The sequence below is a fragment of the Helicoverpa armigera genome, chromosome 25 (assembly GCF_030705265.1).
Source record: "Helicoverpa armigera isolate CAAS_96S chromosome 25, ASM3070526v1, whole genome shotgun sequence".
NCBI classification, from domain to species: domain Eukaryota; kingdom Metazoa; phylum Arthropoda; class Insecta; order Lepidoptera; family Noctuidae; genus Helicoverpa; species Helicoverpa armigera.
The window spans coordinates 2,268,482-2,296,459 of NC_087144.1; the positions used below are offsets into that span (position 1 = coordinate 2,268,482).

At 36.3% G+C, this 27,978-nt stretch overlaps 2 protein-coding genes and 1 long non-coding RNA gene across 5 annotated transcripts in view; 1 reads left to right on the forward strand and 2 right to left on the reverse strand.

The window, feature by feature from the left end:
• LOC110376616 (solute carrier family 2, facilitated glucose transporter member 2) overlaps positions 1 to 27,978 on the reverse strand; it is a 324,460-nt gene that overhangs the window by 243,314 nt on the left and 53,168 nt on the right. The gene's annotated exons all lie outside the window — the stretch shown is intronic.
• Positions 12 to 27,978, reverse strand: LOC110376602 (protein CASC3). Of its 3 annotated transcripts, none has more exons than XM_064041410.1 (19): positions 27,684 to 27,978; positions 27,345 to 27,422; positions 17,669 to 17,769; positions 15,898 to 16,042; positions 15,157 to 15,251; positions 14,945 to 14,962; positions 13,612 to 13,746; positions 13,027 to 13,245; positions 12,432 to 12,525; positions 11,865 to 11,973; positions 11,135 to 11,329; positions 10,664 to 10,728; positions 10,121 to 10,213; positions 9,373 to 9,457; positions 9,005 to 9,066; positions 8,413 to 8,580; positions 6,009 to 6,139; positions 5,654 to 5,742; positions 12 to 4,423 (listed from the first exon to the last, which is right to left on the reverse strand). In XM_064041410.1, exons 1-19 carry the CDS (start codon positions 27,771 to 27,773, stop codon positions 4,209 to 4,211), a joined length of 2,187 nt encoding a protein of 728 aa, XP_063897480.1. In that variant the 5' UTR covers positions 27,774 to 27,978; the 3' UTR covers positions 12 to 4,208. The 3 variants fall into 3 exon arrangements, with proteins under 3 accessions (XP_063897480.1, XP_063897479.1, XP_063897481.1); XM_064041409.1 differs by having other exon boundaries at positions 11,865 to 11,976; positions 27,684 to 27,977; XM_064041411.1 differs by lacking the exon at positions 14,945 to 14,962 and having other exon boundaries at positions 11,865 to 11,976; positions 27,684 to 27,977.
• On the forward strand, positions 17,965 to 19,257 carry LOC126056384 (uncharacterized). Its single transcript, XR_010277764.1, has 2 exons — positions 17,965 to 18,723; positions 19,083 to 19,257. It is a non-coding gene; the product is annotated as an uncharacterized LOC126056384 (long non-coding RNA).

Genomic DNA, 27,978 nt, shown 5'->3' on the forward strand with positions numbered 1-27,978 from the left:
AAACAAAAATGCCAGTTTTAGAAGATTTACTTATCATAATAAATAACCAGCTTAGTTTACAAAAGCATTATTTTTTTACATTTTTTTTCCCAATCATTTTATTAAAAAATATCGTTTAGAACTCGAGTGTAATTATTGCCAGTTTTTACTTGTTATCTGTTAATGATTTTTTTTTTAATAAAAAATATTATTTTAAGTGGACCATGTTCCGACCTTCTTTTATATAACTTTAAATTTAGAATACATGGACGATATTTTACTAAAGAGGTTCTAAGATTATCGTCAATGTAGTATTGTTCCTATTTTTTTAAGTTGGAACATGGTCACAGGTCTTACTCGCTCGATACTTATAAAAAAAGACTAGTTGAGTACAACATGTTTATAATTATATTTTTTTATACATAAATGTGGTGATGGACTCCGTTCAATATGGCGTAGCATGTTAGGTTATTTTGGAATTTTATTCCGATACAAAAAATGGTCATTGTGTATTTGAAATTAGTTTTTTTGTATTTGTCAAATTATTTCTACATATTACGCTATATTGGAGAGACTTAAATTAGAAGATTGGTGTACTAAAGGCCTATAAGAAAACCCATAACAAAAGCGGGTAGTCAGAAATATGAAAACAAAAAACAAGAGGTTTCAAATGATTTTGTATGAATAAAAAAAATGTTAAACGACTTTGATACTTGCTATGCAGGAACTTACAAAATACACATTAAGTTTAGAATTTTAAGTATTTTTCATTCTTGCAAGATGCAATAAAATTGCCTGGAAAAAGCAATAGTAAAAGCAATGTTACTTCTGCATTAATTTCCGAGAATTCATTCTGCTGTAAGTTATGAAATAGTTCTCCAAAGAACGATTTTTTACATAAAAATATTTTCTTCATGATCCTTTTTCCTGTTTATGTGGGGGGTCGGCCTTCAGTCTATTTGGTAACTGCGGAGTACCAATGCTTTCCATGGAGCGACTGCCTATCTGACCTCCCCAACCCGGTAACCAAATTCAAATATGTGTGCAATTTTTTTTGTGTCATCGTCCAAAGTACAGACTAAGATTGCTTTAAATTATTGCTTATATCAGACAATTTTATTGCTCCGAGGATTTTAGTTTTTTTTTTTCTATTTTAGAAATTATTGATGAAAACTGATATTTTTTCCCAACTGAAATATAAACGAAAACTGTAATTTTCTAAAGAATCTGAAATTAACATAATAATCCTCTTTTTTATGAAACATTGCCCGCATTAATAAAACGTTGTTAATAATATCTTGGCCCTGAAATATTTATAAAATAATAATGATTTTAGCTACCTATTATTGCTATAACAAATTCTATTCAGAGATTCGCCTATCAATACGGGTTCGAGTGATTTTTAAAACGTCATACACGAAATTTTATACAAAATATTTGGAAGTTCAAGGGAAAGTATCGAAAATATATTATTTTTTCCCAGTCATTTTCAAAAACTACGCTTATTTATTTCATAGAAAAAAAAAGATTTCCTTTATTATTACTATAGTATTTCGATATATCCGATATGCTTATATTTCATACAAAAAGTGAAACAACAATGGCGGTATTGACGACACGACATCTAATTTCTATTCGACAAACACGCATGTGGTTCAATTAAAAATATATTTTAATTAACTTTAATATCTATCAACAATTTAGTGTAGAACATTTATTTCAACGACATACATCTAATTGGTGTTTTTACATATTTATTGTGATATTTTTACTTTACAACAAAAAAACATAAGTGACAAAAAAAAATCGAAGCGTTTAACGCAATTTTTTTAAACATGACGTCATCAATTTAGAAACAAAATAATAACAAGTTGCGAATACAAACAAAGCACTGAGATCGCGATAAATAAGAAACAAAAAAAAGTAAAAATAAAAAAAATCACGCAACAATGATTGATCCGTTGAATGCAACACAATTCTGCTTTTATGAGATCGTGGCTTGAATGAAAACAACTAAAATAAGGACAAATTGTCAACTGTTGGTTATGACGGACAACCGGGTTTCTCTTCGCCATAATTTTCCGAAAAGAAAATGACATTGCTGCTTAACTACATGCTTATGGGGACGTTTATTTTACACACATCTTCATCCAACGCAATATTCAACTACCACTGAAGAATCTCAAGCAATAAATTGCTCCTATTTTAAGTTTTCCAGCCAAGATCTCATAAAATGACGTCAATTTGATAACTACCTACTTCAGACACGAAAATATATTCGCTGTTATTTATTTATTATACAATAATTTAGTTCCACAACAACGCACGTTTACAGACCTTATAATAAGCAACTTTACTATATTTCCCATAGACGTATAATCTAAATAGATAGCGCAAGCTTACTGGAACAATGTCACTTTGAGGCATAGAGCAATTTTTATGTCTTTTATTCCCTAAAAGTTAAATAAGTTGTTTACAAGGAGCGACTGCCTATCTGACCTCCTCAACCCAGTTACCCGGGCAACCCAATACAACTTGGTTGGACTGGTGTCAGAGTTACTGGCTTCTGACTACCCGTAACGACCGCCAAGGATGTTCAATGACAGCCGGACCTACAGTCATTGGTGTCTAAGATATAGGTACTCAGAAAGTACATACAAACATAGAAGAGTTGCATTGGTACTTGCCTGACCTGGAATTGAACACATCTATACGAATATAATAAAGCGGACATATTTTTTGTAAGTTACCCAAAGGTTCCGAAACTACTGAGCCGATTGGAAAAATTCTTTCACTGTTGGAAAGCGACACTTCCCGAGAAACAGGCTTTATTTTTCTGTCTATATTTTTTTGGTGGCACGGGCAGTAGTTCCCACGAATGTCGTATAAGAACCCTTGCACCATCTATTTAGACAAACATCTATGGAAACCCCATTCATAGACACACAGACAAACTAGCTGAATCAGTTATACCTACTTTTATCCCACAATTAGTTAACAAAGATATGATAGTATTACAAGATTACTTTATATATATATATATATAGGGATTTTAGATTTTATACTTAATGTTTAGTCTTCTGTTTGGTTGTAAAAATTATACAATTTTCGATGAAAAATTCACGAAATATTCTAACGTAACTATTGGCAGTTTTATTTCAATTTTAATATCGGGTATCCACTTAAAGCTACCAATTTAAATGTCATAAGAATTTGATTGAACAGTTTTTGACAAGTTTTCTTTCTATAGCTAAAGTTATTTAGGCCAAACAATGGAATACTTGGCCTCTACTTGCAAATTAACACACGTTTTTTTTATCTTTCATACAATGATTTGCATAAATCTTAAGTTTTATTTTTTAGATTTTATTATTTTTACAACCGCACAGATCTCAACACAGCCAAGTAGTATATAATTTGAAAATTACATATTTATTTAAAAATTTTGATTTTTCGACGATCACGCTTTAGAAGATTCCAGTTAACTCAAAAACGCCCAACGTTTATATATGCTAGGCCAAGAGTCTTATAGAATCGTATTTAAAATGTAGACCAGGAGCTGCCAAAAAGAATGCACTATTAAAAAAATACCACATCCATTAAATCGTTTATTTAGACTATTTAACATATATTCCTTTACGTATAACATAGATTATTTTAATTACAATATTATAAGGTTTATTTAATTCCTATATAACGAGTGATTAACACAATTCAACCACGAATTGACTTAAAAACAATTGCAATCGAAATGCAATTATTGCACGGAGGAAAGAAAGATAGTGGAGATGTCATAAGGCAGGTAGGTCAGGCTACTTCATCAAGTATAACGAAAACGATCAGTCACTATCTAACTTACGAGGCGTTTAGATTCCTTGACACATCTGCCAATTGCCTTGATTGATTGGTGATTTTATTTGTCCAAAATGGGCGGGCTCCAAAGAAGGCGTATGAGGGCGGAGCCAGTTATATTCCTCGCCCTCGAAAACCCGCACTTGGGTGACGCTAGATTCTTACGAGATTTTGCGTTATGACATCTCCACTAGGCATTTAATTCTCCATGAATTATTGTCACACATCGAACTTAGTTCCGAAGTTACCCGAACTGTTCCGACGCTACCCGAAGCTCCCGGTCAGTAAAGCATGATCGTCGTTCTAAAAAAAGAGTTTGTTTATCTTCTGCTGAAGTACTTAGCTTGATAGCATTCGTACAAGCGTATTCTTATCAGTCAGGCATCCGTAGCTATACTTTCCTGAGTAACTGCGGATTCTACGGGCTCCCTAACCTCTTCTTTCACTTCTGTTGGCTTCTGGGGCTCTTCTCTGCTCTCAGAAGGCTTGGAGTCGGTGGAGATGGAACTGGAAGTTAAGCTGTTGGGCTGGGAAGACTCTTTGCTTTGTGGCTCTTGTGAACTACGGTTGTCTGGCTGTTTTTCTTTTGAATCTGTGGAGTATGAAAGTTTTTGTTAAAGTAATGATTGTTTTATGTTCAAGGGATATGTTAGGTGTGTATTCTAAAGTAGTTAATGTTAGTACTAGTGTGTAACTTAGAGCGGTTTACAAATCTGAGCGAATTTTCCGATAGACTGTAATCACTCGCTTCTAAAACTAAACAATCTATATCTACTTAAAATACCTATACGAATCTACATTAAATACCTAAACTTACTACCTACTTTATCTTATAAAAGTGGGTAAACCACCTGCGTTCGTGAATTAAAACATCTGTGATACATACAGCCAGCTTCAAGGATAACTAAACCAAATAAAATTTTCAAAACACCATGTTATCTAAAAGTTACTATACTCTATCCACGGAAGCAAGAGCTAAAAGGTAAACAAAGAATGACAAGATGGCGGTATAACCCGACCGATGACAAAACGTCACATTTTTGTGTAAAATGTTCGCAGTATCTGCGATTTTGTCATCGGTCGGGTTATACCGCCATCTTGAAAAAGTGTCATTCTTTGTTTACCTTTTAGCTCTTGCTTCCGTGGATAGGGTATAGTGCATTTATAATTCTTTTTTATAAAAGGATGTTAAGGTAAACGTAATGTTGTAAGTAGTAATTATGATGTTGGGTACTTGAAAATTTTGATTTGTTCAGCTACTTTTGACATATAAATTAGGTACTAACATAAAAATAAAACTGTGTTCAACTTAAAATAGGATCCTCTATCCTTAGGTAAATTCTTCGTTTGTTCGCTGTTGCAGCTACTTCTATTGCATGCGAGAATGCAGCCACGCTTGCAACGAGAGTTTTGCCCAGAGCAAATCTTTGTTGGAGAAAGGTATGTAGTTTATAAGGATTGGAAAGGTAGGATAAAAAAATCTGTGTGGTCCTATTATATTTTTTTCTATATACATTCATTTTAGTTTGAAATAAATTCCAGACAGGACAGTTTTTTTGCCTTCCTAAATAATATTTTTTTACTATAGCCTATTTATGAACTATTTTCTGTTCCGAAAAAAATATACATTAAATTATTCAACATTGTTGCCAGACGATAATTATACACAGATGGCAATTGTCGAAAGGTCAAGCAGTTTAGCATACCTATTTATAACAATGCAAACAAAAAGGGATAATTTGAAACGGCAAAAACTCAAACAAAATCATAAATCGGAAAAATAGGGATTTGAAAAAGGAATTTAAACAGAAAATGAACTTACCAGCCCCATGTGTCGCAGGCCAGGGTTTCCGAACGAACATGTTTTCCACGATCCTGTCTATGTTGTCCTTTTCAGACGAATTTGCTGGCCTGGTGAAAAACGGAATAAATGTATTAAAAAATAACCTTTCATTAGGTAGAATTAAGGTTCACAGTCGTGTGGCGTTTGTGTAGAACGTATGTCTTTGTAAGAAGATACACGGAAAGGTATCGTTTTGTCATTTAGTAAATACGCAGCAGTCGCGTTGACGTCGACGTATCATTACAAATCACAGTCATGTTTCCAATCCATCATATTCTTCTTTCTTTCTTTTTCTACACTCGCTTCTTATAGGAAGCCCGTAATGTTAGGTTACCTGTCGGCATGGTGCGGGCTGACGATGGGTATGGCGGCGGTGGGGCGGCGCTGGGGCCGCGGCTGCGGCGCGGGCGGCTCCTGCTCCGCGCAGTTGTAGTACGTCACGCCGCCCGCGGGGGGGACGCCCATCTGTGTACAACGAACAAGTATATACACTCAGCGGCACGGAATCTGGCCCAAACACATTTGAGCCTTATAACCATTATTTAAATGAAAAATCTGAAGTTTTATTTTAAAATTGTTTAATTTACTCATTTTCCAAAAGAAAATGACTAACAAACAACAGAATTGTGAGGATTTTCATTAAGTTTCATTGAGTTAGAAAACAGAGTCCTTACCGCAATAATCACCATAAACTTTTTCAATTCAACATTTTTAACAAAACAGAAAGTTATCGAATTTTAATAATGGGTGTTTCTTCCTCTTGATCTGATGACTGCCTGCATACGATCTGGCATGCTCTGGAGGATGTTTTTTATCTCCACCTGAGAGATCTCCTTTCAGGCAGCTACCAGCGCGGTTTTCAGTTCACTAAGAGTCCGTGGTGGGTTACGACTTGCTTGGACCTGTCTTTTAAGCATGTTCCAGACATGTTCTACAGGATTCATGGCTGGGTTTCTTGCAGGCCAGTCCAATTTTTGAATACCGACCTCAAACAAGTAATCGGTTACTCAAAGAGCTGCGTGAGGTCAAGCATTGTCCTGCATTATACGAAATTCTTCACTTCCTATGAATCCCTGACAGGGTAAAACATGATTTTGAAGGTTCTCTTCAATATACCGCACTATTGTCAGACGATTTTCGACAACCAATAATTCAGTACGGGCTTCTGAACTTATGCCTCGCCAAACCAAGATGGACCCACCATGAAAACCGACTGTTTGCTTGGTAGTGGTGGGAAGAAACCATTCTCCGCGCTTTCTCCATTCACATTCACGGCCGTCTGGAGCTCTTAAGACGACTTTGCATTCATCGGTCCATAAAATTTTACTCCATTGGTCATGCGTCTAATTTGCATGTTCCTTGCAAACCTAAGTCTGGCTATGCGATAGTGCGGGAGAAGTTCCGGGCCTCGAGTTGGTCTTCGAGCACGCAGATCCCGTTCCTCCATCCTTCTTCTTAATGTGCGCTTACTGACATCGACTTCTCTTGCTGTTTGCAAAGGCTAGCGTATCTCTAACGCAGTGAGAAACCGATTTTTCATTATTTCACGTACGATAAATCGGTCGTCGTGCGCCGACGAACACCTTACACCCCCACTTTCTGGTCTTCTTGTGTAAAGGCCAGTCTGGTCATACATTTTCTATGCATATCTTTAACTTGTACGCGGTGCACTTAAAGTTTCAACCATCTTCCGCTGCTCCTACCCTTGACGTCTTAGCAACACTACTTGAGCAACTTAAGCTGCAGTAAGGGTAATTTTCAGATCAAATTGTGATAAAAAGAGAAACAAAAAACGACCATAATCATAAATTTTTTTTGGAACGTGCTTAGTACTTCGGCAATTTCTATCCGAATTTAAACTTAACTTCCTGATTTGTGTTCCAACAACGGAATCTGTTTCTAGTGTTACAAAAATTAAACAGACACACATTTTTCTGTATTTTAATTAACAATTATGAAAGGACTGACAATATGTCATATGAAATTAGAATTTACAACAGCTATCTGGGCTGATATCTACTTGTATTTGTTTGGGCCAAATTCCGTGCCGCTGAGTGTATTATATTAGATTTCCTTAAATTGTTCGCAAAAGTTTTTTCAAAATGATTTTCAAAAACGCGCTTTTCAACCATACTTAAGACCTAAGCTGATTATATGCATATTCAAAAGTATACTTATACCAATTAATACTAGGTACATACATTTTAAACTCGTTCCGTGAATGGCCGACCATCTATGTCGTGACGAATTCCTCCGTATTTCGGAAGGCTTGTTACGGGTAGTAAGAAATCTAACAACCATTCTTACTGGGTATTGCGTTGTTAGCGTAAATATGTGTGTTAGGTCAGATTGGTAGTCGCTCTTACATACGGTAAGACTGACAACCTGATGTAGAATATTGACATTTATTTATTTATTCATTTCAAAGTTACTATGCCTTTACAGACTTAGTCTAATTCGACATCGTACCTACTTACAATTATTATTTCTTTAACTATAACTTAACTATATAACACAGTACAAAACAACTACTAATCCTTACATACTACACAGTAAGTGGCCCTTGTGAACTCACTCAGTGTACAGTTAAATATGTCGAAATATGTATGACATATTTTAAAGACACTAAAGAATCTTTTTGTTATAGTTGAAAATCTTAAAATTATGAGTTTTGAAAGGTTATAGAAAAAAAATAAGTTGGTTCAAAAACTGTTTATAACTTTGAAGACAGTACTTACATAATTATGATGCGGCGTATACATCTGATGCTGGTAGGTAGGATGGGCCTGCCCGTGCGGGCCCGCGTGCGGGGCGGGGTGCGGGGCGCCATGTGGGGCCGCATGCGGGGCCCCGTGCGGGGCCGCCGGGTACATCGCTCCACCGAATACTGCGCCGCTGTTGCTTTGCTGGATGAACAAAACAGGATAATTTTACAGTCTGAAAATTATGAAACACTAGCTGCTTTCCCTCGGTTTAAATATAGCGTATGTTACTCGGGAAGTGTGTAGCTTTCCAACAGTAAACAAATTTTTCATAGTATGTTCGGTTCAGCAGTAGTTTCGAAGCAAAAATCTAACAAAATAATCCTCTTCATTATATTATTACTAGCTAACCCGGAAAACGTTGTTTTGGCATATAATGTTAAGGGTAAACAACCCTTATCACTTAGGGGTACGAAAAATATCTAGAAGCCGATTCTCAGACCTACTAAATATGCATATAAAATATTGTAAAAATCAGTAAAACCGTGTCGGTGGAGTAAGGTAAGTAACATTGTGACACGATAATTTTATGAGTAGGTTAGTATAGATAGATAAAGTATTTTTTTACCTGCATATACTGCGCTGGCATCATGGCGGGCGGTGCGTAACCCTGTGCTTGCTGAATTTGACCTGCACAAACCATAAGATTATTAAATATCATTTCTTCGCTTATTCCTATTAAAAATACTACGATATGACAAAATCACATGGAAGAGACTGACAAGTAGAAAAACAAAAACCGCCGAACAGAAAAGGGGAAACCTATTTTTTATACTACAGCAAATATATTTCATTATTAAATATATTCTTAACGTTCTAACCATCTCTTTGTAGTGGTAAATAACCATAAGTCGTACATTTTATAAATACCATTTATATAACTTAGATTTAATAAAAAAATGAGTTATAAAATAAATAAATGGAGTAGTTCATTACCCATATTGTGTGGCGCTTGCATGTTATGCATGTTGTGATGATGCGGCACCGGCATCGACTGCTGCTCCATCATGCCTAGCCGCACCTAAGAGAATTACATCTTTATAGATCTTGTTACATAACTTTGCTGTGAAATTAATTACTAGAGGCTGGAATGTATGAACACATGCTACAACTGTTTTTTGTAAGGAAATCAGACAAACCAGTTAGCTGCACATATTATAGTGCACAAACATTTGCTTGGACACAGGTGCACTCACTATTCCTTCACTCTCATGGGACGGCAATCCTATACCACCAGAGAGAGATCACAAGTAAGGCTGATCGATGACTACGTGCTCTCCGATGCACGGGCACTAATAACCAACTTCCAGGCTCCGGGAATCGAATCCGAGACCACAATCATAGCAGTCCCGTTATACGACAGCTAGACCAGCGAGAAAGTTTCAATAGACCATTATAATAGGAAACCAGGAGGATAAAGCATAGGTATGTATATTGTGGGGACACATGTAAGTATGTATGAGCATGATGCCAGAGTGCAAGGTAAGCCAAAACGTGTGAGAACGTGAGGTATGCGAGGCACGGACAGTTACTGCGCACTGGTCCGAGTGAACGATTCTATCTGAGGGTTTACACGAAATATATTCGGTATCCGAACACCGTGTTTCTCTCAACCCCCTGCACCCCACGATCAGAAGAGGCAGTGCTCAATTAGGAATCCAACCTATGCATATTTTGTACTAACCTGTGACGCATGTGAGGCATGCGCAGCGGGCGGCGCGGGCAGCGCGTGCGGCGGCGACGCCGCGTGACTGTTGGCGCCGCTTACCATCACTTGCTGCAGATACGATCAATTTACTATTCAATATTTTATCAATAATTTAAATAAATAAATTTAAAAAAAATGTTTATTTCCAAAAAAAAAATAAGTACAGTTAACAATATAACATTGGCGGCAAACTAGGCAAGCCTGTATCTTGGGCACTAATTAAAAGGGTTTACCAAGGATATACATAGCAAGATGACATATAAATAAAAGCTAATAAAAATTAAGAAATCTACTTAATAATTTAAACAATTTAATAAATAATTTAAACAAGAAATATATAAAAATCTGACTAATGTTTATTTCAATTTTTACAAAAACTAACCAAAAAATATGGGAAACAGTTAAGTTGACATTTGGTAGCGACAGGTTTCGCGAAACCCATATATGTAGCTAACGAAACTATAGTAATATTGAAATGAACACAACAAAAAGTAATAAACAATTTATTTATTTAGTTACCTGGTGCATAATGTGTTGTGGATGCGCGTGGGCCTGAGCGTTGCCGCCCACGAACTCGTTCGGACCTGTTTTAACAAAGGTAAATACTTATAAGGGGACATTGATAAAACATATAAAGATTATATACAAAAATTTCCTCCTGCCCTGTTCTCTATTGATCAGATATAAAAAGATTGCGTTTAATATTAAGGATAGAGATTAAGAGCGTAATCACTCGAGGTCGGACCGTAGATTGGTGGCCATCCATGTCAGAAAGTCTGACATCTAGTCTTGCTAAGGGGTATCGGGATGCCCGGGTAACTGGGTTGAGGAGATCAGATAGGGCAGTCGCTCCTTGAATAACACAACTCAGCTGCATTCAGTTTGACTGGGAGCCGACCCCAACATAGTTGAGAGAAACTTAGACAGAAAACCCGAAAAAGTACTTTCGAGACAACATAGTAATGTCTTTCTGAAGCTTGTAACACATACCAGCATGATATCTATGCGGCTGCTGTTGCTGGGCGGGCTGTTGCTGTTGTTGCTGAGGCTGTTGCTGTTGCTGCTGTTGTTGTTGCTGTGGCTGTTGTTGTTGCTGTTGTTGTTGTTGTTGTGGCTGTTGCGGGGAGTAAGAATCAGCGAGTGGCCGCTGACGTAAACTGCTGTATCGCTTGCTGCCACCGCCACCTGTGTGAAGAGAAAACAATGTTTCAAAATTGACAATGTTATTCAAAAAACAAGGAAAAATTAAGGTTATCATTTTTCTTCGTTTTCTGGGTTAAAATATTGTTCATAGCACAATCATACTATGTATAATATTGAGATATATATACATTATAATTGATACGGATTGTATATGTAATATATATGGATACATATAAATTCCGTTTCAATTAGTAATTAAATTCTATAGTGAAGAGAGAGAGAGTAAATTCAGTAAATTAAAAAATAAAAAAAAATAAAGTAAATGTAAGTACAAAACGATTTAGTTGGTACACCAAGAGTAAATAGAGCAAATTACACTGTTATTTTATACTACATAAGATACGCGATACCATCGAATAGTCATAACATAAAACTACATGAAACATAGATGCTTTGAATCGTCTCTCAATAAAACTATAAATATCACGCAGATCATCAAATAAAGTTATCGATTCATCGAGATACCGATTAGATTATCGATATACAACTCGATACACAAAACTAATGTAAAACTTACCGGCTGGCGGCTGTTGCTGATTCTGTTGCGTCTTCTGTTGCTGTTGTTGCTGACCGGATTGTTGCTGCGGCGGAGACTTGTTCGCGGGCTGGCTCGATTGTGATTGTGGCTGCTGCGAAATTTACGATAAATATTATTTTTGAATAAAGAAAAATCTCTATACATAATATTGTTGACTTAATTAGAACAAATCGGAATGAATTGTTGCTCATGTTTTTTTTGTTTTTCTAGGAAAAAAAAACGTCGCAAGCGAATTAAGCGAATCAAGGAATCAAAGAAACCCAGTTTTCATACCAAATATGTATAAAATTAAAAACTATGAATTATTTGTAACTAGTTTGCAATTATTGAGTAAATGAAGGAGAAAAGGGAGTACACTTAGAAGTCATTGACCCTTGCAATATTCTGCGATAATTATTAAATTGTTGAAAATAGGCTTAAATCACGTTGTGAAACTTATGCAGAATGACTGTTTGAATGAGCAGTAAACTTTAAGGAAAATTGCAGACTGTACTGTTTTAATGCTTCGAAAACTATAGTGCATATTAAATTATTGTTAATACATACCTGTGCATTAGCATTACTCTTCTTCCGCGCCTGGTCAGTGGGCACGGGCCGCTGCTGCGCCACCGCGCTCACCTTGCGCGGGGCCTGACCTTGACTGGAAATGTTACCGTGACTTTATCTCTGTACTAGACTATGTGTCGGGGAATATAGTAAGGATTAGATGAAGTTCCAAAATCGTTTTACGAACCCCACTTTTTCATATTTGCTATATATTACAGCGTATTACGCTGTATATGCTGTCTTTTAAACAGCATATTTTTTATCAATAAATATAGTTAATTCAAGAGTATCGCCTTAGATATTTTTTCACCAAACCTAATAAGTTGTCCAACTATAGTTATAGAACTGCCTTATTTTCGTTTGACAAACACATTTTTGAGACAATAACATTTAATTTCGTGTACAACACTTAATTCCATGCGCAACATGTCTGCTTTCATACTTCTTATTTGATGTAATTTTACAAGGCACTTTCTTCAGACGACGATCAGCTTCTTAGCCGTCTCATACAAACATAACCCTCTCAAATGTCACAAACAAACTCCACATACATGAAATTACTTTTTATGATCAAAATTAGCAACAAAAACCTCACTTGTTATTAACACTGGCGGTTATAGTCAAGTTCTCCAGCGGCGGCATGGACACCTTCTCCTTGGGTTTGGGCACCTTGACGGCCACGCGGCCCGTGCCCTGCTTAACGGTCGGCTTCTTGGCCGTTTTGATGGAAGCGTTGCGACGGAGAGAGCCGTTCTCAACGGGGGACGTGGAAGATGGCTGGGACTTTGAACGGGGTCGCGGGGAACGGGGTTTGCTGTGGAAAAAATTCATTATTAAAGAAGTATGTTTATTCCTCTACAATATTATATTCCTTATACATACATACTGGTGGTTTACTGGTTTAAAATAATCAAAAATTCAATAGACAAATAAACTAAGCATAGCTTGTATTATGGGTACCTACTAGACAGCAGATTGAATTTTTAGTTCGTCTTTTATATTTTTTTCGCTATATTGAAAAACTGTGTATCGAATTTGCTAACAATTTATCTGTTTATTCATCGCTACCAAAATAAATGCCGGCCAGTCGCAAGCATAGAAACCATTAGGAACCAGCAACTTGCGAGAAGTTCGCGACAAATATTCGCCCTTAACTTCAGCGACATCTATAACTACATACCCATGTCTCCTTCCAGCATCAAGTTCAGGGAAGTCCTCAGCCGTGGGCGGTTTCCTCGGCACCTGCTGAGCTGCTGACTGTCTTCTGTAAGCCTCCTCGTCCTCCCATGTACGAGTGTACTTGTTGGGACCGCGACTGTGAGTGGAAATAGTGGGGTTATAGTACATTTTATAGGATTATGAGTATGTGAACATGTAAAGCAAGTTGGTCCTGTCATTTTGTGTTTCGGTGGTCAGATTTTTTGGTTTGTAGGTACTTATCAATCTTCATGTATAGGTATCATGTTTCCAGTAACTGTATGGTAGCTTACACAATTTAACTATAACGGTAACCAAACCATACTCAACCCTAAAATTACCGCTTCTGGTTACGTTATAGTTAAATGGTGCAGCGAAACCGTGGTAGATTAAAGAAGTATATTTAATAACAATGCATGCAAAAAAGCTTTTCAATAAAGTGTAAAGTTTCAAGTCTGAAAAGCGTATAACTACTGCAAAAATAATTGCGAAAGCACTAATTACGAAATTCAAAATGCCAATTTTTTTTCTAACATTGTATAACACTGTACGGCAAAATCCGCTAGTGTAAACTTCCTCTATACAACGAGTACAAAAAGCCAAAATACTGCACAAAAAAAAAGATGGAACAAAAATATTTACTAAGAAACCACTTTCAGTTTTATGAGCACAAAAAACAGCAGTTGTCTTACGTATGCACAGACCGTGACTGCGAGGATATTACGATTTTCATGATTATTTGGTCAGAAGAAAGTTTCATAATAAAAATGTACGCCGAGTCTTGTTTGGTTGAGAAATATAATTTTTAGGAACAGAAATATCAACTGCGACGAAAATGTGAAAAAATGGTGCTGAAAGAGATAAACATCATCCTCCGAGCCTTTTTCCCAAACTATGTTGGGGTCGGCTTCCAGTCTAACCGGATGTAGCTGAACCGGATGGAGCGGAAGAGATAAACACATAAGTGTTTTTTTACGATTTTAGGGCCATGTCCTATGGGCGTGCACTTGGAGAGGCTTATGTCCAGCAGTGGACTGCGATAGGCTGATGATGATGATGATGAGGGCCATGTCACACAAGGACGCGCTCTGCCCGCAGCCGCTCGCAAAACCGCCTGTGTGCTAGGGCCCTTAGACGGCTGAAAACCCTCTTCGTCTAAAACGCGATAGAAAACTAAACTGCTCGGCTTCAGTCTTACCCTCCGTCTCATAAAAAATAATGTCGCATATAAAACAAACAAAATAACTTAAAACTTCGAAAAAAACTTGAAGTCTAAATATAAAGCAAGGCATGCAGAAACATCAGATTCCACTAACCGCCATGATTGTCGATGCCTCCATATTCGTAATGCATGATAGGAAATGCGTCAAAATTTTCACATATTAGTTGTAGGGCTTTTCGTCAATAAATCCCATTTCTATTTCATATTTTGCAATATTTTATATTCAAATTATCCTCATAGATTTTAGGGATATTTTCGTCATTATTTCCCATTGACATTTTAGTATAATAAAGTAATAATATTCACCCATATCGACGGTTGCGCCTGGCGTGGGGAGGTGCGTCTTCATTCCTTATGTCATACCCGTAGATAGCTACTAGCTCGTCACGGGACTTCGGCATCTGAGAGAGAAGTATAGGGTAAATAGTTGATCTTGTTATTCTAGAAAGTTATGATAAATCTGCTGTCTATAGAAAATAACAAAAACTGGTTCCTTCATCGATTCGTTTTTGGAGTTTGGAAATATTCTCTCAGGTACTTTTAGTGTGTTAAATGTTAGTATGTAACTAATCGTCATGATTTTAGTTTTTATATTCTCGTGTAGATATTACACAATTATGAGCTCATTTAACTTTGGTCTACTGTTCTCCACTTCTGTGTGTGTCTGTGGCCAGCCAGAGTACTGAGGATCTTCCACATTGCAACATCTTTGGCAGTCATTACTGGTAGCAAGAAGCCAGAAAATCTAGCAATCTTACCAAGGAGTATTAGGTTGCTCAGTAAATTAATGCCTGAAGAGGTCAGATTGGCAGTCGCTCCATGTAAAACACTAGTAGGTATTCAGCTGCATCCTGTGAGACTGGAAGCCAACCTAAACTTAATTGGGAAAAGGCAGATCAGCCTGTAAAACTCGAGATTACTCGAAAACACCAGCCACATAGGCTGATTTAGCGAATTTCATTGTTGTGGATGTCCAAGGAAGTTTTTTTGCAATTTATTTTCTATTTCCCCAATATTAAACGACAAAAATCAATGACCAATTCTTACCTGTTCGTTCTCATTATACTTGTCATGCGACCACTTGTTAACGATCTCGGACTTGCGGGGCGGACGGCGGCGCTCGGCCGGCGGCTCGGCGCCTTCCTTCTTCTCTGAGGCCGCCTCTGATGTTGTGTTGGTTGATTCTTCTCCACTGCGAGAAAAATGAAGAATAATCATTACACTTAAGTGAAGACTTGTATAAATAAAGGTAAGTACGAATCAGCCGTGTTCTCGAAGGGGATTTATACCATTATCCCCCTAAAAATATGCTTTTTATTCAAGTTTTTAATATTGATTGATATTGCGGCAACAATATTGCCTTATCTGTGATAATTTTTATAGTCTAACTATGATGATTCATTATATACAGCTTGGTGACAGACGAAGTCTTTTTTAAAGTTGAAGCATCTTTGTTTTGGTCGTGTTGATATCGATACCAGTCTGATTAAACCCAGACATTAAACAAAATAATAACAATTAAAAACCTAAACAATTTCATAAACAATATACCAGCAACCTAATCAACCGTAACACGCTATTTAGGCAAACGCCCCGACACACACAAATAATTACATAACTGCATACAACGCGTGCACATACACACACACATACATACATATGTATAATTATAATCAGTCGAGCGGTAATGACCGAACTGACCAGTGATGCGGCAATAGAAAGCTGCAATGCACCTGTTTCGTGAAATACTGCTAGATATTTATTTGTTTTAATAACCGAATATTGGAACGCTAAGTTAAGAACAACGCCTTTACTGATGTATGATAAATCATAACTGTTACTGTTACAGCCTTTATATCGTCCCACTGCTGGGCACAGGCCTCCTCTCACAGGGAGAAGGATTGAGCATTAATCACCACGCTTGCTCAATGCGGGTTGGTGATTTCAGACTTTATAGTCCAGGTTTCCTCGAGATGTTTTCCTTCACCTTTATCAGCCAAATCATAACAGATTGGATAAAATAGACGAACTGATTGGAATACCTACTAATATTATAACTAAAGCATTTATAACTGAAGGGTTAATCTCATGAACTACAGGACCGATTCAAAAATATTATTTTATTGTTAGACAGATAAGCCAATTCATCGAGGAAGGCTTTTGGCTACTTTTTATCCGAGTGAGCGAAATTTTTTGCACGGAGCTAGTTTTATATGGAGACTTGACTTTGCTTGCTTGGCTTGAAATTCTAAGGGCTTATATCAGATAGCATTGGGAAGATGCGTCGAAAAAGCGGATTGCAGTAAAATCATTCTCCATGGATGAGTGAACCATTTTTTTTTTCTTTAAAATTATAAGTAAGTTAATATTTTCCTTCAACATTGAGAAACTTTTCAACGTTTTCCAATGCAAGTTACTAATTGCTCCTGTCTTCATGTTAAGAATTAGGTAAATAATTACAACTGACAGGAGGATTTTGAACGATTTTCACCGTTTAAGCCGAACACGCATGCAATGTAAACAATCATTTTGTTTTTCCAATTGGTGTTTTATGACTGCATTTCAAATTCATCATCAGAACCTACTCGTGGGTAGTTATTTGTTAATAATGGCCTCCTTTTTAAGTCTTCAAAAAAATTAGGTTCTCAGTATGACCAGTATGTATGCATGTTTGCGGCTGATTATCTCACGTTTAGTTGAACCAATTTTGATGCGGGTTTCAGCATAGTATTTGTCAGACTTAGTAGAAGGTTTTCGGTAAATTATTAAAGTTTTTTGTTAAAAGTTTATTTTAAAAGCTTATGTATAGTTTAGTTACCTGGCCGCAGTTCTGTCATCGTGTTCATAGAAAGTTCCCCTTTTGGGGATGTACTGGGGATTGCTCCGATCCTCATCATCGTCTACTCGACGTTCCGACTCCTGAAATATAAGAAACAGATTTAATTAGTTATATGTTGAAAAACACCGGTCAACTTCGTAAAGGTATCTCGCTCAAAGGTATTAAACTATTATCTAATAGAAAAAAAAAATAAGAAAATCACTCTGGTCTCATGGGAGTCCGCAAAAATAATTATTTTATTCTCGTTTACAGCATTTGTTGTATCTGTGAAAAGGAGAATGGCAGATTTCGTACCGCATATTTTTGTCGTTGTTCAGTTATAGAATTTGTACCAATTATTAAGGCAACTAAGTCATTTATTTTCATGTTAGTGTAGTATTTTTAGAACTCCGGATTAATTAATTATACCAATTAAAAGATTCAAATAATTAAACGTAATATAATCTAAAACTAAACGCAACTAAACGAAGTTCTGTTTTTAGAAGTTGCCATTTGTAAAATATCACGAGGCTCGAAATGATAAATAATTATTTAAACATAGAAATAACAGTAAATATAATTAACCAATTACATATTATACCTTAAAATGAATAATTATTGCATACTATCTTAATAATTAACAATTTAATTATATAAATTATTTTCACCATCAATGTTTTTATTTTGTATTGGCAATTATTTTATTGACAGGTAACGGATATCTTTCAGAGTCTAGTCTCTGTCTGTCAGTGTCTGTTCAGTTCTTTGTTGTTGTTTTGGATTGTGGTTCGTTACTGCATCTGAGCAATTTAAGCAAATTATCTGGTCATTTTTACGTTGAGTCGAGGAACTGCTCCTCCGTACTCTATCTGTTGATAGTACTTTCGCGAAAGGACGCTTTATTACTTGTGTTGTGTGTGTTTACATGCTTTAAAATGACGAGTTTGCAATGCATCAATTGCAACGTTCGCTTGTCGCGAATACGAAGGCACGCTTTATCCGATGAGAGTGAAGATATCGTCAATACTATTCGGCTGAGGGCATATCCTAGAGATGTAAGTAGTTTTCAAATAACATTTTGCGTACTAGTGTGCCAGTTACGAAGTGAGAACTTTTACGTGTTAAAAAGTAGACTCACCATATAAACTACACGATTTCATACTAAAATAATATGAATGTACATACCTAAACCTAATTTTAACATTATTTGAAAAAATAACAAACATTGTTGTGGTTGTAAAAATATTTACAGTTTGTCCTGTAAACGATCATTGTTGTGTTTGTACATTAAAAAACATATAAGTGATCTCTTACATGTATTGTTTACTTGCCTAACTTGTTTTGTGTAACACTGTTAAAATAGTTATTTAAAGCAATGTTGAATCATACTCAAAATCACTAAAATATTTTCCAGATAACACCTGCTGACCATGTTTGCCGCACGGAACAAATATTTGAATGATCTGCAAGTAGTTGTTCTGGGTCTGGGTATTTCTGCACATGAGTTTCTCTGTTGATGAAATAATACTAAGAATAGATTAAATAATTATAAGAACAATAAAATAGATGTATATTCCTACAAAAACAAAGTTGTTTTATTATACCACACTCAAAACCCGAGAACTTGACCATTATCAAACTGTTGCAGTCCGCTGCTGGACAGGTATCTCCTAAATGCACTCTACTGAGTGGGTACGATCCTTATCTATCTATCTATTTACCTAATTGTACGTACCTACCTAAAACACACTCAAGATTAAGAGACAAGCTAGGTAGAACATTTATTTTATCATTACCATAACAACGTTTATGTACCTAGCTAAAACAACTTACATGGGTACACTGTAGTACATAACCTTAAAAAACAAAACTGGTTATTATAACTTTTACTTCCCAAGTTCTAAAAATCTAAGAATTTACAAAGGGCTTGCCTATCATATTACCCACCAATTATAACCCATAACAATGTTTATGTACCTAGCTAAAACAACTTATATGGGTATACTGTGGTACATAACCTTAAAAAACAAAACTGGTTATAACTTTTACTTCCCAAGTTCTAAAAATCTAAGAATTTACAAAGGGCTTGTCTATCATATTACCCATCAATTAAAACAAAAAATATCCCAAAACACGAAATTTTATTAGCGGTACGAAAGTCCCATACAAGCCTGCCATTCGCCTTTCAACTGTCTAACTATAACGGTTCATGAGATACATCGGACACTGGCAAACAGACAGCAAAGTCTTAGTAATATCTCCCGTTTTTCCCTTTAGGTATGGAAACCTAAAAGAGTTATCCTCACCAATATCATAAATACTAAATCATTTTCTATTTCTCGGCTGAACCCTAAAAAATCCGGTTTACTTATAAACATATGGTCACTAGAGCAAGGCTAAAGAAAACTTTCAATGTATATGGTAATTTATAATACGCTCCTCATTATAATAAGTTTCTTTTGACACACAGACACATATGCAAATTGAAGTTTTTTGTATCTAAATAGCAGCTGCCGTTAGCTTTAGATATTCTTTTTTTGCTTTATAATCTGAATTGGAATCTAGTTTTTGTTGTTTTGGTAGGTTTTTTGCTAATATTATTAGACTGAAGAGATTGTTTGTATGTTTTGTGAAGCTACTTAATCAGCAACTTCTGGACCGATTTGAAAAATTATGTCAGTGTTAGATAATATTGAGGGCTAGCAGTTTTATGCGGGTGTGTGAAGTAGGTAGCTCCCACGGGACTTGGGTGAAACGCTTTTGCAGCAACTACGTTGTTAGAAGGTATTACCTAATCTTTCTAAAACTATGTCCATTTTCTAAAATAGTAAAAAAATCCTGAAGTTGTTTCAAAATTTTGTTCAATAGGTTAAATTGTTAAACAAGTATATAAACATCGAATTTGTTTTATCATATGTTAGGTATTATGAATTAAATAGATTTATCAATCATCATTAAAATGAGTCATAGCATCAAATGTTGTTACAAGAAGCAACCTTTAAACTATGTCATTAAAGATAACTTTTTGATCTCAGAAACTGTGTCTAGTTTAATTCAACATATTATCGAAAGGTAAAACATAGACCGTCGTACTACAAAAACTTTTAAACATCTGTTGAACACTTGTCTAAAAAAATACATATTATGACGTTGAAATAAGGTCCGTTTTGTACCTAACCACACTTTTTTTGACAAGTGTTCAACAGATGTTTAAATTTTTGTGGTAAGGCCAAAAGTGGTTAATTCTTAAAGTAACTTCATTTGTTTTGCTTTCTTCTCTTTAAATTTTTTTTAACGAGACAGAAAAAAAACTAAGCTACCGTACCTAGATATGGTACATTCTCAAAAATTATAACCACATACAGTAGGTTAAAACGATAAATTATAAAGAATGTTTAATTAGGCCACACAGTCATAAAATTAAAATGACATCATGGAGTATATTGGTCACAGTCTAACTACTAAATAAAAATTTGGTTACCTAATAAGTAATGGAATTATAATCTGAAAAAAGTTACTGATAGTAAAATTCGTCGTCGTTACGGGTAGTCAGAAGCCAGTCTAACCAGGGGTATCGGATCGCCCGGGTTACTGGGTTGAGGAGATCAGATAGGCAGTCGCTTCTTGTAAAGCACTGGTACTCAGCTGAATCCGGTTAGACTGGAAGTCGACCCCAACATAGTTGGGAAAAGGCTCGGGAGATGATGGAGTTACTAATAGTAAAATTAAGAAAAACTTTTTTCCTTGTTTCAAAACAGCAGACTTGTTTCTTATATTATTAATTACCGTTAGTTCCGGTCTAGTTAAGTTTTGTTTGTTTTGGAGATCATATCTTAGGTTCTAAGTAGGACAAAAAACATATGTTTATAATATCAAGCGTAGATTCATTATCTGCTTGATATAAATTGCATCCATGCGACGGAATTATTATGCTTACAGATATTATAAATGCCGTTACTCTGTACGTCCGCCTGTATGTCTATCGCGCTTTCTCGCTAAAACGGCTTAAAAGATTGGGATACAATTTGGCACGGAGATAGGTGTTTTACATTTTTAGACGGTATTAAGATTTTATTTACCTTTAAGAAACGGACAAAATTGCAGGTGAAATCTAGTTTCTTATAAGCTGTAGATGCGGTTAAGAATTCCTAAACGGCTTTTCGAAAACTGACGGATTTTATGCTAGAGCCAATTAAGTAAAAATATAAATGATATATAATTACGGATTATTCCAATTATAAACTACTCAAAACAAAATAGGGCCCACCTTAATTTATGTTACTTTTTTGTTTAAAAATTACTCAATGGGCAATGATTAGTAAAATTAAGTATTGATTTGTGAAGTAGACATGTTTACGAGTCATTATTTATGATTCGAGCAACAATTTATGCGTTTGATTCAAGTGGTCAGGCAGAAAAAGTGAAGTGCTTGAAAAAACACAAAATGCACTCATTTCGTCACTTATGTTCTCAGTGTGACTCTAAGTTTTGTGGTTAGACGTTGCTTTCTTAAACTGTTTTGTTTGATTTCTGTCATAATCGTGGTCACTATGGCTAGTTCTCGACGTCATATGGACCTGGAAACTGCTGCAAGAGCAGTTGCACTGCTTCAGGAGGGACAGTCCCAGAGATCAGTAGCAATACATATCGGAGTGTCGCGAAGAGCTATCAGAAACGTGTGGGAGCGCTACCAGGAAACCGGGAGTGTAGCTAGGAGACCTGGAACGGGAAGAACTAGAGCCACAACTGCACATGAAGACCGGTATATACGGTTAACTGCACGTCGGGAGCGAACTTTGACCGCCCGGGCCGTACAAACCCGACTGCGGCAATCGACAGGTACCCAAGTCAGTGACCAAACTATCCGAAATCGACTCCACGAAGATGGTCAACGTTCCAGAGTACGAGCAGTTCGACTCAAACTGACTAGGGCTCATCGTGCAGCACGTTTAAGGTTCGCTCGGGAACATTTGGTCTGGACCATGGAGAACTGGAGCTCGGTTCTTTTTACAGACGAATGTAAGGTCAAGTTTTACAGTGACGACAAACGAATACGCGTGTGGAGAAAACAAGGCGAACGATTTTCAGAACCTTGCATCCATGGAACAGATCGTTTTGGGGGTCCAAGTGTTATGGTGTGGGGTGGGATTAGCATGATGGGCAAAACAGAGCTTGTCATTCTGGAGGAAGGTTCTGTAACAGCCTCCAGGTACGTTGAGCGAGTCATCCAACCTCACGTCATCCCATTTTCACAAAGAGTGGGTGCTGGTTTCGTGTTAATGCAGGATAATGCTCGTCCTCATACGGCTCGCATCACACAAAGAGCACTTTCTGAAGCCAACATTTCTGTTTTGCCATGGCCTGCAATGAGCCCCGACCTCAATCCCATTGAACATTTATGGGATCAACTGAAAAGAAGCCTCAAGGAGAACCATAGCCAGTTGAATAGTCAACAGGAGCTCATAAACGCGCTGAAACTCTGTTGGGAACGAATACCAGAGCAAAATGTTACCCACCTGATCGAAAGTGTACCAGATAGGCTCAGAGAGTGCATTCGGAGTAGAGGAGGCCCTACTCGTTACTAACAAAAACATTGCTCAAGCATTATTTGCAAAAAAAAAATGTTAGGTTGAGTTTACTGCGCTCATTATTTTATTGCAATTTCCCTAAAAAGTGATTTTTGTGTGTATTTTTTAAGAAAATAAACATTTTGATTAATGATTATGCTGAAACAGTTTATTTATACCTAGCCTAAGCGTATCTAACCAAAAATAACAAATAAGTATGACTACTTTGTAACCACAGCCTAAACATGTAGTGGGCCCTATTTTGTTTTGAGTAGTTTAATTATCAATTAGAAGTCAGCCTTGCGAAATGATATTTTCAGCAAACATCGTAATTAGTAACAAAGCATAACTACCAATGCAATTTTTATGAAAAAAAAAATAATTAAGTAATATGAACAATAAAAATTAATTAATGTAAAATTTCTTAACAATGCTAAATTACAAAATATACATTTGCACTTTAGGTAAATAAAACTGAAAGTCTAAGTTTCGGAAATTACAAAGTAGGTATAAGATTTACTTTTCATCTGAAGAGAAACAATTTTACCATCTTCCCGCGACTCTGCTCTAGGTATAGACTTATTTTTTATTTTATTTAAAATAGGTCTTTAAAAGCTCTTTCGATAGTTACGTCAAGTTAATTGCACTGACTGTGAAACTATTCTAGATACTGCTAAATACACATTCTGAGCTGTACCTATATAACAACTATATTTATCTAAACTCATCCATATCCGTTCAGATATTGCTCAAAACAGTAAACACAACCATACAAAAAAACACATTCAAAATATTATGTTGCAGAGATATCTAAATAATACCACTATCAAACATTACTGAACTTGACCTTCACAGAGATCTAATAACATTATTACAAGGTCAAAACCAGTTTGTGACCTTGAAAAACCCTCCCGTTATTACAAAAGGGGTTAACTGAACGGATATACCGTTTTGAGCCGCTTTTTGTTAAGCGTTTATATTCATCCTCTTTGTAAGGGAACTGGTGAATTACATAACAATATTAGCGGTTGGTATTGAATTATGTTTGTTTTGGTATCTAAAGGTATGTAAGGTTTCCAATATTCTATCCATCCGTTGTTTTGCTCTTACTGGAGATATAATTTTGACATAAGCCCCATACAGGTGATACAGGTAATATCAAATTCTTAGCTCTAGTAAATGTAACAATATATAGGAATATTGGAATGGCCACTAGAAGAAATGTACCAATTTCTACTTGTTAAGAATCAAACCTCATTAGAGAAGATCTAATATAATAAAGAGGAAATATTTTGTTTGTTTGTACTACCTCCCAAGACGCAGGTGAAAACAGCTAGTAAGTAAATAATAAATACTCATCATCAATCATCCATTTGGAAGTCATGCCATTTTTTATTGTTCGTTACCGTAATTAAAAAATAATTTAAAATTGTATTGGTTTTTTATTTTATTGAATGGTGAAAAGTCAAGAAAAAAATTATTTTACGTTACAACACTGTAATCATCCTATTATAGTCATTGCAACCAGCTGCATAAAGGTGAAAGTAGTCCAACCTGTCTGCTGTTTTTAAAATTGTGATGTATCTGTATTCATATATTGAAGCACATGCATTTTGCAACCACATGGGCAGTATACATGTTGTTGTTACAAGTAATATTCAAACAAAATGTATTTCAATATTTACGCACATAGAACTCGCAAAATATTCAAACAAAAAGGTAGCTCAATTTAATTACTTACTATGTAACAAATACATAGTAAACTGGAACTATTTGATCCAAGTGATGAGATGTCTCTACGAAGCCGCTACAATGTCCGTCCAAGTACAGAATCAGCAAACAAGGCCCATACCGTTGCATCGAGGAGTGAGACAAGGGGATGTTATTTCCCCGAAACTGTTCACTAATGCAATGGAGGATATGCTCAAGACGCTGAACTGGAAAGGACGCGGCATCAACATCAATGGCGAACACATCTCTCACTTGAGATTTGCTGACGATATCGTCATCATGGCGGAAACGCTGCAGGACCTACAACAGATGCTGAACGACTTGGCTGAATCTTCTCTACGCATCGGCCTACGGATGAACTTGGACAAAACCAAGGTCATGTTCAATGAACATGTTCTACCGGAACCGATTGCGATACACGGCGCCGTTCTCGAAGTTGTTCGGAAATATGTATACCTCGGGCAGACATTGCAGTTAGGTAGAAACAACTTTGAGGACGAGGTGAATAGGAGAATTCAGTTGGGTTGGGCTGCATTTGGGAAGCTACGTCGAGTCCTAACATCGTCGATCCCACAGTGCCTAAAGACAAAAGTCTTCAATCAGTGCGTCCTACCTGTCATGACCTACGGAGCCGAAACGTGGACACTGACGGTACGGCTGGTCCACAAGTTTAAAGTCGCTCAGCGGGCTATGGAAAGAGCTATGCTCGGCGTTTCTCTGAGGGATCGCATCAGAAATGAGGTAATCCGTCAGAGAACCAAGGTCATCGACATAGCCTACCGAATCAGCAAGCTGAAGTGGCAGTGGGCTGGCCATATTAGCCGAAGAACCGATAACCGTTGGGGTAAACGAGTTCTAGAGTGGAGACCACGCCTCGGCAAACGTAGTGTAGGACGTCCTCAGGCACGGTGGAGTGATGACTTGCGCAAGACGGCTGGCAGGAGCTGGATGCGAGAAGCCGAAAATAGATCTCAGTGGCGTGCACTTGGAGAGGCCTATGTCCAGCAGTGGACTGCGATACGCTGATGATGATTTGATGCTTTAGATATAATTTTATAATTATCAGGATAAAGCATTATTAGAGTCTACAAATATGCACATTCATAGGAGAGAAGTACATGGTAGATGCAACTATGAAATATTTTGAGTGACTTATTTTAAATATACATAATGAGTAGTTAATCAGAGGATTTCCTGGTTAATATAATGAACTATTATTTTATTATACTTTGTCTTGACACTATATGAGCAACATCCAAAATTAGAATAACTATTAATCATGATAAGGAACTAAACTTTTTGCTGTCAAAAAGATCCATAAGCATCTACCATTGGGCAAAGAGAACATAAAAAAGTTATTAGCTATTGAGATCTCAAAACATATTAAAATAAATCAAAACAAACACAAATTAAGAACATAGACAACCAAAACCAGCTCACAAAGACATTTTAAGAATAGAATTGCTTATTTACATCCCTATCATCTCAAGGGTGAGCATTGTTCCGAGATTACCAAGTTACATGATGACTTAAAAGTGCTTAAGTTCTTTGTTATATCTGTGACCCAGTTTGTAAGCATTGTTTTGAATGTAGAATGTGATATAATAGTTGCTTTGTTGTTTATTTATAAGTGTTAGTTCACACCTGTATCCCCTAAGGACTGGCCGAGGTGGCTTATGACTTGTATTAACTGTAACTATCTTTTAAGTTAGTACTTCTGATTGAATTAGCTGGGATGTATTAGTCACTGGCATAGGTAACATTGCTTTAACACTGCTTAGAAAATCTGATAAAAGTAAGCAAAATATTCATTTTATGAAATCTAGTGATTACTTATAAAATTGAAATACGTAACCCACTGGCGCAACCAGCTCTTACTGTTGTAGGTTTTAATACTGACTGGCTTACTATACATGCATAAACATGAATAGTTATTATATTTATATAAAAAATTCACAAAACAATGTGATGTGTTCTAATAAATGTAAATTGAATGAATGAGAACTTGAAGATTCTTTCAAAATAAACAATATTTGTTTTTCATTTAATTTCCATGTTTACATGTAACAGTTGAACTTTTAGGAGAAAGTATTAATAGTTTTCTAAAACAAAAACATCCTATACATACATAGATAGGGACACAATTCAAAATTCATATTGGGTACTTATTGGTATCCTATAATATACTCGTTGGGACCTGGTTACGTTACATTCAGCAGTTACAAAATCAATTGCGTATTTACGAGCAAATTAAACTTTTATTACTTGAATAGTATGTTGGATTGAGAAAGTTAAAACAATAAGTGTATGTAGGTAGACTGAAAAGAAGTTTGTACCTACTACAAAAATTTAAAAAAATATGAAAGTGATGACTGTACCTTGTTTTCGGAATCTTGATCCGAATGTTCGGAGTCACTCCCCTGGGAGTCGTAATCCGACTCGTTCTGACCACCATCCTGCAAACACCCTTCCACCTTTAACAACTGCATTATGCACACAAAAACTAGTTTCTTTAAAATCTACGTGGCGGCAACGTTTCTAAAATTAAAGTCTAAACACATCGGCGGCGTTTCAGTGAGTGGTGCCCAATTCGTGACCTCAATATAACTAAAAGAAATGGACATTCCGTCACGCGAACCGCCGAGAGAAAGTAAGCCGTAATACTTTTTAGCGCCAAAACGAAAGTTTATGCTATTGTGGCTAGACCCTGTACTTACGTTCCCGGAGTTATTGTGCTCGATCTCTTGCGATGCGTCCGAATATTCTCCGGAATCTTCGTGCTCCCGTCTCCTAGCCACGGACGTCATATCGGCGTCCTCTCTCGTAACCTGCAGAACTTCCAGTTTGATGGCTTTGTTGTATTTTTAACGGATAAAATGCAGCGCAATCGTGCTCGTATACCGTCGCTAATAAGAAATCCCCTCTCGTTTTACGAAAAATGAAATGAAAGAACGTCAAAACAAGGGGAATCTAGCGGCCATAAAAAAGCTGCGTTTCGTTTGCCTGTAAAGT

Excerpts from the sequence above, each read along its gene's own strand:
- LOC110376602 (XM_064041409.1), bottom strand. The coding sequence starts at position 27,773 with ATGACGTCCGTGGCTAGGAGACGGGAGCACGAAGATTCCGGAGAATAT. Across the intron at positions 10,214-10,663 it reads CACAACACATTATGCACCAG|CAAGTGATGGTAAGCGGCGC; the intron begins GTAACTAAATAA and ends TCGTATCTGCAG. Across the intron at positions 5,743-6,008 it reads AGCCCGCACCATGCCGACAG|GCCAGCAAATTCGTCTGAAA; the intron begins GTAACCTAACAT and ends GTTTTTCACCAG.